The 16,810-nt window shown below is 34.8% G+C and overlaps 1 protein-coding gene across 1 annotated transcript in view; it reads right to left on the bottom strand.

Annotated features, from left to right (window-relative positions):
* Positions 1–3,621: 3,621 nt before the first annotated feature.
* Positions 3,622–16,810, bottom strand: part of LOC129255845 (filamin-C-like) — a 42,226-nt gene continuing 29,037 nt past the window's right edge. Inside the window, exons 16-21 of the mRNA XM_064096506.1 lie at positions 16,281–16,451; positions 15,387–15,510; positions 13,695–13,851; positions 12,972–13,161; positions 8,908–9,012; positions 3,622–6,041 (exon numbers count right to left, since the gene is read on the bottom strand). Of these exons, the coding sequence (XP_063952576.1) occupies positions 5,695–6,041; positions 8,908–9,012; positions 12,972–13,161; positions 13,695–13,851; positions 15,387–15,510; positions 16,281–16,451 (1,094 nt within the window). The 3' untranslated portion in view covers positions 3,622–5,694. The remainder of the gene's footprint in view (positions 6,042–8,907; positions 9,013–12,971; positions 13,162–13,694; positions 13,852–15,386; positions 15,511–16,280; positions 16,452–16,810) is intronic.

Below are 16,810 nucleotides of genomic sequence, written 5' to 3'. Positions count from 1 at the left end.
GGAGTTAGATGATTGGTTTCTTCTTCCTTTTATGCATAGAATGAATAGAATATGGCAATATCACCAATCTTCACCATCATTATGATCCATACAATTATTCATGGCAAATAAACCACCATGGCATACCATTAAGTGTTCAATTCAGTATTGAAAATTAGTAAATTATCTTCAAAGACAATTAATAATCAAAATTATATTAAAAGTAAAGACAAATGGAAGTTGGGGGAGAGTCGGAGAGATGGATAAAATCACTGCTGGTTATAAATTTCTTTTCATGTTTAGATGGAATATCATCAAAGAATCTTTCACTGCATATTACAGCTCTTAGCAGGTGAATATGACGGGCTGACAATTAGTGTGTATTCAAACATACCTGTGATTAACATAACAATCCACAACTCTGTTACCCTTTGATGGATTTTAGCAAAGACTTTGGAAATATGTTTCTCTTACCTTTGAGCTTTTATAATAAAGTTGCCTACTTTAAATATTATACATCTTCATTACTTCAATGTATTTTTCACGATGATAGAACAAGGAATTGGTCATTGCAGAGAGGGTCACAATCTAATGCAACTCCAAATATAAATTCATTTCCAAACAATTTAAATGGCACATCTAGGACTCCCATTCATTTTTTTTAGTTACATCTAAAAACAACTCGTTCCATAACAAGACAATTGGTCCATCAATTTCACCAACTAAATTCATCTGAAACTGAAACTCAGTTAAATGCACTAATGTATCTTTTGCCTTATTACAAATGAAAAAAATCAAAGCTCTTTTTTTTTGACAATTGCATGTATGAATTCACTGACTTAAAGACTTAGTAACAATCTATCACATATGCAATAAGGACACAAATCATACAAGTTAGGCAATTTCGACTGGTAGGAACCAACTTCACCAGCCTATCCCCTCATGTTATATCTAATCTTGATGTTGATAGAATAGGTGAACACCCTACACAGATAGAATTAGAATACATTGGCCATTGAGATATAAACAGATCAAATGCATCTAATATCAAACATCTGTGTTTACAAGTCAGGCATTGACTGGAAGCATACAATCCTTCCTGGGGGCCCCTAACCCATGGGAATGCGTTGCACTAGGGATTCATTTCGAAATCTGTAGACAATTCAAACTTGTGATGAATGTTGAAGTGACATCGGGATCACATCAATAAGTCAATATCTCAACATTCATACACAACTCATCATATGAGAAGCAGTTGTCTCCCATCAATCAAATTCTATCTATTTTATGTCATTCTCAAGAGATAAGTGGTAATATGAAATACTTTCACATCAACGTTAGATTACACCAAATCATGAACTCTCTGATAAACTAAATCTTAAGTTCAAAGTTCTGGATGAATGATCGACAGAACATAGCAAGTAAAACAAAAACAGCATGGATAGATAAGTTGTATGAAATATTGAAATTGAAATATTGTGATTGCGATTTATTTGAAAAATTAACAGTGAAATTATTTTCTTTCTTACTGTATGGTACTACCAAAGAGATAAAAGATGATAGCAATGTAATAATCATAATAATCTGCTTAAGTTATTCATTTCAAATGGTGTGTTTATATAATACTTCAAACAATCATTATAAAGAAAAAAAAACATTTTTCTACATCCTTACTAATATGAAAATATTGTTAATAACCCTCACATTATTCGAATTTCATTATTCTCAGGATCCCTTCTTACAAAAGAGTTACGACTGATCTGGTTAATCAAAACTATGGAAAGCCAACAACCTCTCTTGAGTTTCCAAAGGAACCATGTGTACATATCCTAATGAATAATTATGATATTGATGGTTTTCCATACTTGGGGATGATCGCATCAATCACAACTCTCGATGCGACGAAGCCCTGAACAAACATATAATATATGTCAAAACAATAACATCATATTCGTTTTGAAGTCAGAAAGGAAAGTGGCATGGCAGTCAAGGCCAGGGTAACCAGGAGGTTGAAGGTAACACACGTAGCTCAATCAACTGTAATAGTACACTTAGGAGGAGCAAGAATGAGGAGGGGGTAGAAGGAGAGGGGTGGGGGAGGGGTCGCTGTCTACATGGGCTTGTCTTTAAATGATTGTGAAGTATCTTTTAGATAGGTAGGGGTAGGGGTGTAGACGAGTGATAGATGTGATCCTAAGAGAGATTGAAGACAAGCTCATTGGTTGGCAGCATGCCCCTCATCATCCACCAATCACTCATAGCAGATAGATGAAAACCTTCAGACAATAATCCTTCCCCCTCTTCCCTTCCACATAAGATTGAGATCATTTTCTGCTTAAATTGACTGGCTTACCCCGGTGGAGACAAACACTCAGTCACAGTCATAGCATTTCTTGTATCTTTTGGGTTAGATTGGAATTGAATTATAAATCATCAATTTTTATATGCTGGCAGTTTGCCTCTCACTATTGGACCAGTTGCTAAGGATGCATGCCCTAAAATGGACTTAGTGACGTGCCCTACACTACATAGCTAGCATGCCTATGCATCAAACATAAGGTTGAAGTGACTGGTGCACATGTATGCAGCCACTATTAAACAGCGCTGGCACACACCCTCCCTACCCCTTCATCTCGGCCCAACTGTTGCAAACCGTCTGTACGTGAGTAGATATCGCTTGGCTTGACAGCACCGAGGCGATCGGCTTCACGCCAGACAAAATATGTTTACACCCTAGCACTAACTAATGGACTGCCATTAATGAGTTTCATTAGATCTTAACAGCCTTGACGTTTGCCTTAGCCAATCAATCTGCTGCTAATGATCACAGCAGATTCTGAAACTAGATATACTAAGATTAGGATGGGCATTATAGGGTACACATTTGGGTCATTTATTAATTCAACAATCTCCCTACTAAGTGATGACCTAACTGTAGGCGGGAGCTCTATGCTTTAATAGTATTAACAGAGCTCAGTCATAGTACGAGTTGTTACATTCAAGGATTATATTCTCTATTTTATTACAGAGCAACAGAATAACTATATAAATAGAGACTAAAAGTATTATTGAAGTCGAAGGACATGAATTTTTAGGAGCTAAAATCATTTATATCCTCTCATATTTACAAATAAAAATTAAATTTTGTATTCCTTATATATATGCAATAAAAGACTATATCTTTTTGGATTGTCTGCAACAACTGATGTGCATTGTTACTCTAGTTTGGCTCTTCATAGTTAGCAAGGATTTATGGTAAACAAAATGATGAGTTTGTATCGAAACAGGATTGAGAAGGACTTAACAACAGAGATGAGCTACAGCTGGGATTTCACAAAAACCATCTGCTTTGTGATGTTAACTTGACATTTTAACAACATCATACTTAATAGAAAACATGATATACATGTACAACACGCACAGAGCTCAGGAAATATATGGAAACACTGTCAAAAAGAAATTAATCACAAAAATCATAACAACCTTACCCGATTTTATTTACGAGATGATTGGATGCATCTACCCGATTGTTAATTAATAAACTCTCAAAATTCAATGAATTGACCTACCACTATATTTTCTAATTTGATAAATGATTAATTTTTGGTTTGTCCCATTTTGTATTTTTTCTTGTTTAAATTTGATAACCATGTTTTTGTTTCTCTCTTCATATTACAATGAAGGTCAAAACCAGACTTGCCAACATTAAACGCAGCAAACTGAACCATTTATTGCGAGGGAGCGGAACGACCGAGGGCGAGTGGGTGTGGGAAGGGGGACACCCCACTAGGGAGCTTTTGCATTTTTGAATTTATAATTGTGCAATCTGGTGCATACCTTGAGAGAAGATTCAGCCTCAAGAATTACTGTATTTGGGTGTGTTATGATTTGTTGAACCAAAATACAGAAATTGATTTATATTCTAAAAACAATCATAATATCAATAATTGACACACTATGCAAATATGGATAGCCAAATGTCCCAAAATCCCCAAATCTGAACGTTCAGTTTTTTAGGGAAATGAAAACTTTAAGAAATGGACAATTCAGTTAAAAACTGAACAAATGGCAATACTGCAAAACTCTCCTCACCAGAAGGGATATACTTCAAATAATAGGTGAAGGGGTTGGCGAAATACCAATAGGCAGACCTAAAAATATCAAGCTTGCGAACGCTTTTGGTTCTGTCGAGGTACCATTTTAGCGCCCAGATCGAACAGCCACTCAGAGAAGGGTTTATGTGTTATAATACAGAGCTGTTCTGACTTACGAACGCTTTTGCTTCTGGCAAGGTACCATTTTATCGCCCAGATCGAACACCTTACTTTGTCCTTCACAGTACCAGAGAAGACCAGACCAAACAAACAATTGTAAGCACTATGTCTAGATAACTAGTCAGATGAAATCAAAAGATTGATAGTTTTCTTATCTGTGGGTTAACAATCCACATGTGAAAGCTCTGTCTATTCTGTAGCATCACTATCATAAGGAATAAAAATTGTTTCTATACACAGTCAAGCAGATTTTTTTTTACTAGTAGTAACAAATTTCAACTATTGTATTATATGACTACTAAGTTAGAACTTTAAAGTGCAAGTATACCCGACAAAAAATTTTTTGAATAAAAAGAAACAAATGCAACAAATCATAAGGCTGAACATTTAATCAAATGCAGATGTAATATAAGAAAGTTATGACATTTACAAGTTTCATTTGAATGTCTGGGATTGCCATTGTTGCAAATTATTGTGACCAATTAACATGCTTTATAATTCTCAAATCGGCCAAAATTCAAACATTTATATTTCATATACAATAGAAAGAGTGTGAAATAATTGGTTCTCTCTGTATTGTATGTATAACCATTTGTCAAAATACAGAGAAATTGAAAATATAACTTTCTCATAACAGATTTTGATGAAATTTTCAGTGTAATGGTTTATTGGGTTGGAATAGGCCTTTTAATGGTGTGTGATATGTTTTTTTTTTTCAAGTTAAAAATTTCAGATCAAATTTTATATTTTTCTTCCTCTATTTGACTGCAGAGAATACATAAAGTGAGATGTAGGGGTTATAGAGATTTGATTCACATTTGACATTTGGTAACTTGTACATGTATATCTAATTGGATATCTAAGCCATAGGTTCAAATTACCACACTAAAATTTTGATATTTGTTAATACATTTTATGGAAAAAAGAGGAAAGTTTACAATAAAAGAATGCAAAGATGAAAAAGCTGAATAAGAAATAATAAATAAGAGAATGAAATAACAAAACATGGACTAATAATGTTAAAGGTAAAATAGAGCATGCAAGAACAGTCTAACATATATTGGTTACATGAACTACCTTTAAAGTGACGAGATGTTGTGTATTCCTTTACCATAACAATTCTGGGAATGTGCATTACATCCAGATTACTTTCATCACTCTGCATATGTGAATGCACTTTTTGATATCATGTATCTGAACTTATTATAAAATATTAAAATGTGGTCTAAATGACATTTCATGGGGGGGGGGTGGACTCTTGCATGTGAGGTATGGTCCAGATAGGAGGCCATGCATGCCCCCCCCCCCCATCCTCCATCTTGTCAAATATTTTGTCTTTTCTGGACCAGCTTTGGAAATACAATGATGAAATTCCCACAAAGGGAATATTTTTAACCCGTTTGATGACTTCTACGACAGAATTGTAAGTTAATTATTTGTCTCAAATGGTACAATACACACAACTTTTTCTACAGGAGCAACTTTTGCTGGAGGAAATGTGATGGATGTGAGGGATTAATGAATTTATTCTACTCACAAAGATTGTAATGGGTCCACCGGTCAGAGAAACACCACCAAACCTCAGATCTACTTCATAGTTTCCTGCCGCAGGGCATGTCCAGATGATATCAAAGGTTCCATCAGGGTTCTCAATGACCTTCACATCAGGGATCTCTTGACCATTAGGACCAGTAATTGTACAGGTCACACGACCTTTACCTGCATCCCTTGAGTTGACCTTGATAACAGTCTCTTCCTCAACGACCACAGTCTTGGTGATGGTCTCTTCTGCTCAATGAAATAAAATATACCATGCTCAGTGACCAACATAAATAACTGAAGAGAATACAATGTTCACTACCTAGTGAACTAGTTTCACTAGTGAAACAAAAGGCCAAATTTGATAATGTAAGGCGAGTTTTAGGAAATCATATTTTCTGTAATGAATCTAAGAATCCATCTGCTTTGTCTTGAGGCAGATTATAGCATTCCATGGCCACTAAACTTATCTTTTAGGAAACTAAAATATGCTTTCATATTGATTCTGAAACTTGTGAAGCTTCCAAATTGACACCTTAGACCATGTTCTCATCTACTTTCCTGAACTGGTTCCTCTTGAACAACTTTGAAACACCAGTTCAGAAGGTTGCTTTGTTAGCATTCTCATAACCATCTCCTGAACTGGTTTCTAGAACCACTTGATTTAAAGAGGTCTTGTTGCTATGGCAATGCTCTCGGTGAGGTCACATGTTTCACGCAAATTTGAAACCGCATCATAGTTTTATTCATCTACACACCATGTGTACATGTATACTGAGCACTGAGCAGCGTACCCAACATGCACACACAATTGTACTTCTGTGTGAAGATCACTTCACAAAGACTGAATGTATCCTCACCAATACTTAAACCAGTCTAACAAGGCAAACTAGTCTTGAAAACCACACACCATTTCAGATCGCTTCCAAGACCCGTTCATGCCTTGCCATTACATGTTAAACTGGTTTCCACTAAACTGGTTTAAGAAAGTAGATTAAAACAGGGTCTTAAATATTCTTTGACATATTTCAATATTGGCATTGGACACCTTTATAAAGTTGGTTAGAAAAAATCAACCAAGTCTACTTATGAGCAGCTATCCAAGCTCTTGCAGACAATAAAAGTATGAATCAAAAATATATGTTAAGATATATCAATATGCATGTCTCATTCGTTTCATATAAGATAATGTTACATCATTCACACACCATACAATTAAAAAACAACAAATCCTCTTTCCTTTATGAGAAAGGAAACACAAATAGATGAAAATGACTAGTTAGTTTGAAGGAAAAAACCATATCACATATGAAAATCATTCCAAATTTCCAACTACCAAACTAGTAAGATTTAAGAATCCATCAAAATGCAATCCACGTATACATGTAGCTTGCAGCTCCAGTAATGAAAACTACATACAAACACTATACATGGTCATCTATTAGACAGTTACATGCTGTTTAACTTCATAGAGTATATATTAAGGGGGCAACCAATGCTCAATCAATCTTTTTCACACAGTACAATCTCAAATCAATGAAAGTGCAATTAAGTTATTTTTTTCAGATATGAACTAGACCATCAAATGCATTTTCTCTTAAAATTGTGAGACCCTTTCCTTCTAAAGATATTGTATTACCTTGTATCAGAAATAGAATTAAATCACAAAATGTTCATCCTCAAAAATAGCAACACAATGAAAAAGACACTAAGTTACTTTATATCTGGTTATCTCTAAATTTCTCCCCAATTCTTGGAAATTTGTGAAAATGGTGATGATTTATGACAGCATTGGCAATGGCAGTTAATCATTATAATTCCAAAAGTGTTGTTGACAAGCTAAGAAATATGGCAGATTACAGTATATTATTGACCAGATACAAGAATGACTGAACCGATGATGGAATTGAGGGAATTTATTTTCAATTTAACAATACAGTGTAGTAGGTTCCACGGTACACCGTGTATCTTTCTTGGGCAAGTGTTGGTCCTGAAAAGGATCAACACTTGCCCAAGAAAGATATATTGTGTACCGTGAAACCTACTACAACACTATTCTCCTTCGCCATGGAAACCTTAGTTAACAATACAGCTTGGTGACTATGTTTACATTTTAAACCATACTCAAAATTTTGTTGAAAAGCTATGATCAAGCAACAAAAGTTGTCAGATACATTACTTTTAAGTGGAAAATAAAAATTTTCCTGGGAATCAATCGTTCATGATATTTGGAAATACTTTCAGCAATCAGGTACCCTCTTCATGATCAAAATGAATGCAAAAAATATTGAATTTTAACAATTAGATTAACTGTCAATGAGATTCATATTCTTATGATAGTCTAACTGAAAGGTATGTCCGGAACAAAGAATAATTGAAGACTCATTCCCAATGTGAGTCTTAAAAATCAAATTCTGTGTGAGTCATTGATATGGAAAAAAAAACATATGTATAGGCACATCTCAAGTGGTGTGAAATAAACCATGCTGTTAAATCCCACTAATATTCTATTTCATGCATTCAAGCATGACAATAAAAAAATAATAATGTCATCCACAATTTTTTTTCTTTACTTAACCAGGAATGCCAAACTTGTAAATAGTACTGCATAGTATTTTGAGGTGCACGTGCCCTCTTCAAAAACAGGAAAACATGACAAAGTTTGGCAACACCAGTAACAAATTTCAAATCAGCTGATATCTCTGCTTCATGTTTTCAAGAAAATAAACTTTAAAACTAAGTATTAGATTTCTAAAGTTGCCAAAAAAAACATGAAAAAAGAATCTCTAAATTTTGTTTTTACTATTTTGAAATAACTTTGCCTTCATTTTGGACTCCTCTTTAAATCATATTCATTAAACTTTTTATCGGCAGTGGACCTTTGAAAACAGCCATGCCTATATCAAAATCTGACTCTCGTATGCGTGCTTGACATGCCTGTTTAATGATTCTCAGCTTGCAGATCGGTTGATTAGAATAACGTTGTTCACATCTGGGTTTCACATCCAAGACTAGACTACAGAAAAATCAAACCATGCCTTTCAGCACTTCAAAACACACACGAAGGCTGCCCTCTGGAGTTGGAAGCCAGACAGGCAAAGATGGGACAGCTTACTTGTGGTAGTGGTTCGTGTGGTAGTGGTACGGGTTGTGGTCGTACTCTCTGAGCTCTTTAGGCTACCACGTCTAACTGGAATCTCGTAATTGCCGCTCTTACAACCTAGAGAGGGGGATACACCATGCCCCTTTCATATCTTGCTCACTTTCAAATCTACCAAACATTGACTATGTATCCATAGGCATTATATAACAAAGATTGTTGACAAGGAACAAGGTAGTCACAAATAGTTGTATTGAAATAATAACAATGAATGTGTATTACGACAGAACGATTTTTGAACAATGATATGAGAAGACAGCAAACAAAGGAATGTGGTTTGAGAGAAATTGTTTTACACAAAACAAGATGGAACTGTGAACGTTATCAAGCAATTGAATGAATTCTTCTAGCCCCAATCTTCTTTTTTTAACCGAAGGTTATGGCAAGAAAAACACAAGAATGAGCAAGGGAGCACATTTTCTTGAGTTTATGAGGCTGACAATAGATGGAGAAGTTTTTTTTTTCATACTGATAATTATATTTATTTTTGTTGTAGTGTAACTATAATATTGGAGAGCAATTTGTACAAAGCGCATAGAGCAATTTCAATTGATTATGCGCTATATAAGTACCAATTTATTATCTTCTATATCATTAATTTCATATCTTTTTATTTACACTTTCTCAGAAACAATTGCGTCGACCTAGCCTACTCCCCAATTTGAAAAAAATCCTAACATATTCTTCAAATAAAGAGAAAATGAGCATCAAATTATTATTTAAATTAGGAAAAGGTAAACGATATAATAGGGAGAGTTTAAGTTAGTTAAAAAATATCAAAATTAATGATTATGATTATTAAGTTTATATTTGAAAAGAGCACTCGAATGCATTATGCAGTTTGAAGCATGATGCAGATAAATCTTGCCATGCATGGGTTCTTCTTGCCAGTCAAAGAAACAAAGGCCATCAAAAGTCATTGACTTAATGTCCTTTTCCTTCTCAATAGTTTAATAGATGCAAGTATGATATATTTGGGTATTTGTGTATTGTCTATTTCTTTGGTATGTATAACCTTTATTTATAATAATGGCTAACATGCAGAACACCATGCAAATAAATAATTCAATAATCATTGTAAATATAGGCACTTGTGAAAGAAAAGACCCTCTTCAAAAACCATGGCAACTAGACAGATAATTATCCAGTATTTTGTAAACATGACTTAAAGCCAACACCAATACCCAAAAATGTAACCTTCAGGCCAGCAAAGACTCATCCCTAGAACAGCTATCATTGTTTGCTTCTAGTTAAGCTGAATTTTGAGTGAAAAATATTTAAAATTTAACCCAAATACACCATTAAAAAGGAATGTAAGTTCACATGTTATAGGTACAAACGCCTAGAACACATCAGGTAACCCCAGGTAACCTAAAGAGCGGCTTTCGAAACATACATTAAAACATCATCTCTGTTGGTTTTATTTTTTTATATTTTCCCCTGCATATTTTCTAAATTCTCATAAATCACATTTTCCATTCATACTCTGCTGATTTCTCATTCAAATACTAGTAACGGGTAATAGTGACTACCTACCTAACATTGCCAGATTAAATCACAGATGACAATGAACCATGTCACAAAATGAAACACATAAAGATGGAAAACATAGTGAATGAGACCACTACAAGTAACTACCACACAATCAATAAGACTATTTTTTCATAATATTTGAAAAACATGTCATGAATAGTTCAAAATACTGCGATTTGCAGTAATTTGAAGCCAACACCAATGCCCAAGGACCTATTAGAGATGGACATTCAATGAGATGCTTTAGATGATTGACGAGATCTGATGCCTAACGATCATATGCATCTTAATGAGAACATACAGTAACAGCCGTTGAGACCTCATTGATCTGGTACAACCGATAATGTCCCAATGATGCCTAATGTGACAAGAATGCACTATTATCATCACCGTTTGACATCAAAATCTGAAAGATGTGAGGGGGCCTATACTGTTAGTTCTCTGATAGCACTAACAATTTTTCTGTGTGGCCCGAACAGATATTTTGACAATAACGATTGCCAAGGTATATCTGATCATTTACAAAACAAGTGTTTTCCTGGTTTTTATTTTTGTTGGGTGATGCCCTGTCTCAGAATATGCCTCGTCAATCGACATGCCTCAAATTTGGAGCAGTAAAATTGGGAAGCAGATTACTTTTAAGATATAAAATATGTTATTATTCAATCTGCAAACTTTCTAGATATAAAATATATTATTAAATCTGCAAAGTTTCCAGATATAAAATATGTTATTATTCAATCTGCAAAGTTCCCACACAAATAAAGACCTCAAGACCAATGAGAAATACACGATCTCTACACGCTAACTTTCTCTGGAATATTAGGAGGAAACTTCGAAAACCTTAACAAATCAATCATAATATCGCCTGTTTCCTAAAATGGGCATGCATTTTCCCAAATAAAACACATGGAACTAAGATTACAAAGGTAAACCAGAACTGTATATCGATTTTACAGGATTTTTTTTTTTTGCATAAAATTTGTACTATATTAATGTCTAATCACGAAACGCTTTTGTTAGCTCATGGCCTCATTGATGACGACCATAATAGGGTCAAAATAGATAAATATGAAGAGAATGTTATTCAAAGGTTGTTACATGTTGGTGAATTTATTAACTAAAGGATGAATGTCCATCTCTAATATGTCCATGGTCAATGAAAGTTGACAGTATGGAAAAGGTATTGGGCCTTGAAGTACTCGTGGGTCAGAACGATGAAACTTTTGACAAATAAAGCACGAGTCTCAATATGCATTCAAATAGTCTTAGGCAACATAACAAAAGTCTATGCCATGTTTGTTTTAGTTGGAATTCCACTCAGCGCCATTCATAGCGGTTTTCCCCACATTCCCAATGGTTTTTTTTATATACCGAAATGGGGAAATTGTAAGGAAAACAAAGTCAGCAGAATTCCTACTAAGAAATGAGGCTTAATTTACACCATAAACTCAACATCAGCACATTGTCAGTACATCATCATCACTTTTACCATATTTAATAAAATATGTATTTAATAAAATATATGGTGACAGTTTATTTAATCAAAAGAGAGATTTCACTTCAAATTTATCAACAATTACAAGTGAATGTTGAATGGAATATTTAATTTTCCCTCAAACGCTACAATGATTCTCCATACTGGATCACAGATGAATAATTGATTTAGTTATTAAATTTGTAAGAAAAATTCCTATTGTAGATTACCATGTGGGTGACATGCTCTGTCAGGGTTTCAGCCTATTTTAATTTTGGCTAAATCCCGTCAAAAAGTGTCTGCCACTATTTAAATTCATTATCAGTTTTATGAAAATCAATGGTCTAAAACAGTTTGAAGGTGGAGGATATAGAGTAAAAATGTGTCTGGCAAATATTTTCACATGAAATATTATTTTGATTGGGTTCTCAATCAAAATAAAATATCCACAAATTTGTTTTATGATATCAAATCATTAAATTTTTCTAGGATAATTGCTTAAATGAAAATTTTATATAAAACTATAATCAATTAACAATTGAGGGCACGAAATATCCCAAAATTAAAAATTTAGATTTTTTGAGGAAATGAAGTATAGTTGGGCATTGCAAGAAACTTGAGTTCAATTATAAATCCAGTGTAACTCCCCAATTCAAGGGTAAGTCCTTCCTAAAATATGTAGTTGTTTTATGTTCAATTGCAAATCAATTTTCTTGCAAAATCACATATTAAAGTCACACTCAATTCCTTGTGAAAACAATGAAAAGGTGAGGGCACTGAATATCCCAAAATTCAAAATTCAAATTTTCTGAGGAAATGAAGTATAGTTGGGCATTGGAAGAAACTTGAGTTCAATTACCAATCTAGGATAGGTCTTAAGGTCCTCAAATATGTAGTTGATAATTGCAAATCAACTTTCTTGCAACGTTCCATATTAAAGTCACACTCCATTCATTGTGAATCATCCCATGGGCTTCTCAAGAAACCAGTAAAACAAGAGAATTCTTACCCATGATACTGCACTTGCTGGCATCTCCTGTAGGACTTGTCTTGACACTGAATGGTGAAGCTGGTACGTTCTTGCCACCGTAGGTAACGGTGACAGTGTACTGGCCGACGTCAGTTGGTACGTAGGAGATAGTGAAGGTACCGTCACCATTGTCTTTGATGTCAGGTTTGACTGGTTTACCATTCTTGTCCTTGAAAATAAAACATGATCAAATCAATCAATACTTGAAACTACATACAAATCTAGTATTTACTTAAAATCTTTATTTTTTCAAAGTACACTCGAAATTGAGACCTTCCAGGCTATCTAGTTAAAGGGGAAGTTCACCCTTCCAGAAAGTTTGTTGAAAAGTAGAAAAATAATTTAAAAAGTATTGACGGTTTGAGGAAATTCCATCAAATATGCAGCATTTATAAAGCACTTAAAATTGTTTTTATTTGCTACATGTTATTACCCCAGCTTTAACATGGCAACCGTGTTCAGGTGCTCATACGTTCAATTCATTTGTACCAGGTAGCCATTTTTTCCAAATATGGAAAAACGTCTTTCCAAACGGGCAAAGGGAAAAATAATTTTTTTCCATACAACCTGTAGTACATGTAGGAGTTGGAAGCTAAATACAACATAATCATTGTGACAATATAGTTAAAGAGGCACACAATCAACACAAAAGCGTTTGTATATCTGCGGGCGAACAAATAATTTAGGACATATTCTACTCACAGTGATAGAAATGATGAGTTCAGCATCACCAGCTTCCCTGGTATCTACAGTGAATTCTACAGGCAAACTGGCTAAGACTCCAGTCTTCTGCACTCCCGGACCGGCTACTTTGACCTTGGATGCATCAGACTTTGGAAGCACTTTGGTGTTGAAGGGACTGTATGCAAAGACAAGAAACAGATTCAATACTTCATTATAAATTCATTTCACTCACTTATAACGAAAGTGAAACAAGTAGTTAAAAACGGCTTGCCATCAAGGCTGTACCCAGAATTTTTTTTCCGAGGGAGGTAGGATGCATAAAATTTTTCAGAAAAGCGAGGGGGCGCTTTTGCACTATTAACAGTGAAATTTAAGAATTTGTGCAAACTTTTTGTGAATTTTGTGATAATTTTAGTAAAAAATGTAGATTTTTTTTTTTTTTTTTTTTTTTTGGGGGGGGGGGGGGGCAACTGTGTACAGCCATGCTTGGAAATCATCTTCCATGGCGCATTTGATTCTTTTAAAATTTTCAGAAAAAAAGGTGTTCTCAAATAAACGGAATGGTATGTAAAGTTTGCAATGCATATTTATTTCTTTGTCTTTTATAATACATTTACTATATCTCCCAACCCACAGCTCTGGCAAAGAAATGTCTGTGATCTGATTCTATAGTACAAAATAATCAACTGAGGTCTAAATATGTAAATATATCATAGTAATTCCTTCCCACTGCTTTTCAGTTTGGTGTCAAACTGTAATCTTTTGCCATTAATGATTTGGAAATAAACAAGACAGACTAAAACTGTCTGTCTGTCTGTCTATCCATCTATCTCTCCTTACTATCTTTCATAACCTCTTTCTGTCCTCTGATCTCATCTTACCTATTCTCATCTTGTCTTGATATTTCTCTTTCCCTAACCTCAGTTCCTATCATTTAATATCAATATCTTCCACATATCAATATGTGGAAGAGCCGTGGTGTAGTGGTTCTGACTCTCGCCTTGTAAACAGAGGGTCGTGTGTTCGAATCCCACCGCGGTCTAGCGTCCTTTGGCAAGGCGTTAATCCACACTTTGCCACTCTCGACCCAGGTGCTAAATGGGTACCCAGTAGGATGCGAAAGATATTGTATGTTTGATTTTGCCAGCTCCATAATGAGGCTGCGATGAATGCAAGGAATGCTCCCCAGGGAGTGGAAATTGTGCACTTTTCATGCGGGATCGAAATGAATCCAATGACCGGGGTAATAATATGCTGTAACGCGCTTTGAGCCATTCTGGGAAAAGCGCTTTATAAAAATTGGCTATTATTATTATTATCATCAATATCTCTCTCCTCATTGTAAAGTTATTTTGTCCCATTCTCCTTTCATCTTTTCTATTTTCTTCCCTCAGCCCTCCTGTCATCTTTCGACACTAATGTCATCTACTCATCTTCTTTTAATCTCCTTTTGGAAAATCCATAATCATAAACTTTTTTTTTATGTCTGACCCCATTCTACTTCAATTTAATTTCACTAATAACAATCTACTCTAGCCATGATAATTTGAGAGCATTACAACTCTTCATATGAACTACAAAAAATAATATCAGAAAGCCGAGGTATACTGGATGTTAGACTCCGAACTTCATGAAATAACCCCCTTATCTCCCTCCATTCAGACTGATTTTGTCTTTTCTCTTTCCTTCATCTCTCTGTTTCTCCCTCACCTGTCTGGGATGTTCTTGTTATCATATTTGATGTCAACTTGACAACGTCCCTCTGTCTTTGGAACATAGGTGACATCAAAGGTTCCATCTTTGTTGTCTACGATCTTAGCCTTCTCAGGACCACCTGCAATGTTAGAAAACACATGAAACTGGATGATAGTTCATACTGCCAATTTGACTACAGGTTTTATGCCATTAGGGATCATTTATGAAGGTTGGGACATCCTTAGATAACACAAATATCTGAGCCCCCCCCCCCAAAAAAAAAAAAAAAACTCTCTATTTGGTGGAATCAGACCAACCAGGGAAATCCTTCATCTCCCCCCCCCAAAAAAAAAAAAAAAAAAAGCATATAAAAAATTAAACATAAAAATGTGCTGACTGTCCTTGGTTTTCACATTTTTATTCTCATGTTTTTAAATTAAAAAAAGAAGAAACAAGTTATTCAAACTGGTGAATAGTGCCAAAGATTATTGTCCATATATCCTAGGTAGAGGACACTTAGGTTTGACCAACCATCGGTTGATCTAGTGATGATGATTCTCATCTTTGTGCTGCACTCAACCCAGGTGAGGTGAATAGGTATTCAGAAGGAATACTTCCTTGAATGCACTGAGCGCTTGAAAGCTAAAGCCAAGGGTAATAATAGTATGCCGCGGAGTAGATTATTTCTAGATAGATGGCACCACACAAAGGCCTATTATTATTATTATTATTATTATTATTGCATCGTTATGTGCCCACAAGTCTCCATGATGTGAGAAGTCCCACCACATGGCCAACAAAAATATTTGAGCTTGAATTTTAAAAAAAATACTGATCAATCGAAACTACATTTTTTCCCTCTGTTAAGGCAGACAATTTTTTAAGCCTAAAATGGGATGACAGTCTCACCTTTTTCTTGGATGACTGTGACATCGAGTGGAGCTTTGCCAGCCTTGGTTGCATCCACAGTGAATTTGGCTGGTACATTAGCCCTAACACCATCCTTGGATAGACCTGGTCCATGAGCCTTAACCTTACTAGCATCAATACTGTCCTGAATTGATGGTCTGAATGGACTTCCTGGAAAGAGAGACAAAAATACAATCAAAAGGTAAGGAAATAGAACTGGAAGGAAAAAGGGGAAAAACATGTTTTAAATTAAATCACATCATTAAAAATGCAGATGATCATTTTTAGACAAGAGATGAAACTAACTGTAAACAGTCCATGCAGAAGTCAACTCCGCATGAGTAAAAGTTTTACCTTCAAAGTCAAAGGTGTTCAAAAAACCTCAAAAATGAACAAACAGAAATTAACTTCACGACTGAACTGAAATTTTAAAACCTAACATTGACAATCAATTGATTGCATTTTTCTTACAATACCCATAAGTCCTATTTTGTGCACAAAAGTTTTTCATTAATCTCAGCATGGTGGAC

The sequence above is a fragment of the Lytechinus pictus genome, chromosome 3 (assembly GCF_037042905.1).
Source record: "Lytechinus pictus isolate F3 Inbred chromosome 3, Lp3.0, whole genome shotgun sequence".
Taxonomy (NCBI): Eukaryota; Metazoa; Echinodermata; class Echinoidea; order Temnopleuroida; family Toxopneustidae; genus Lytechinus; species Lytechinus pictus.
Note: the sequence above shows the minus strand (reverse complement) of the source record. Positions and strands in the feature narration are given on the sequence as shown.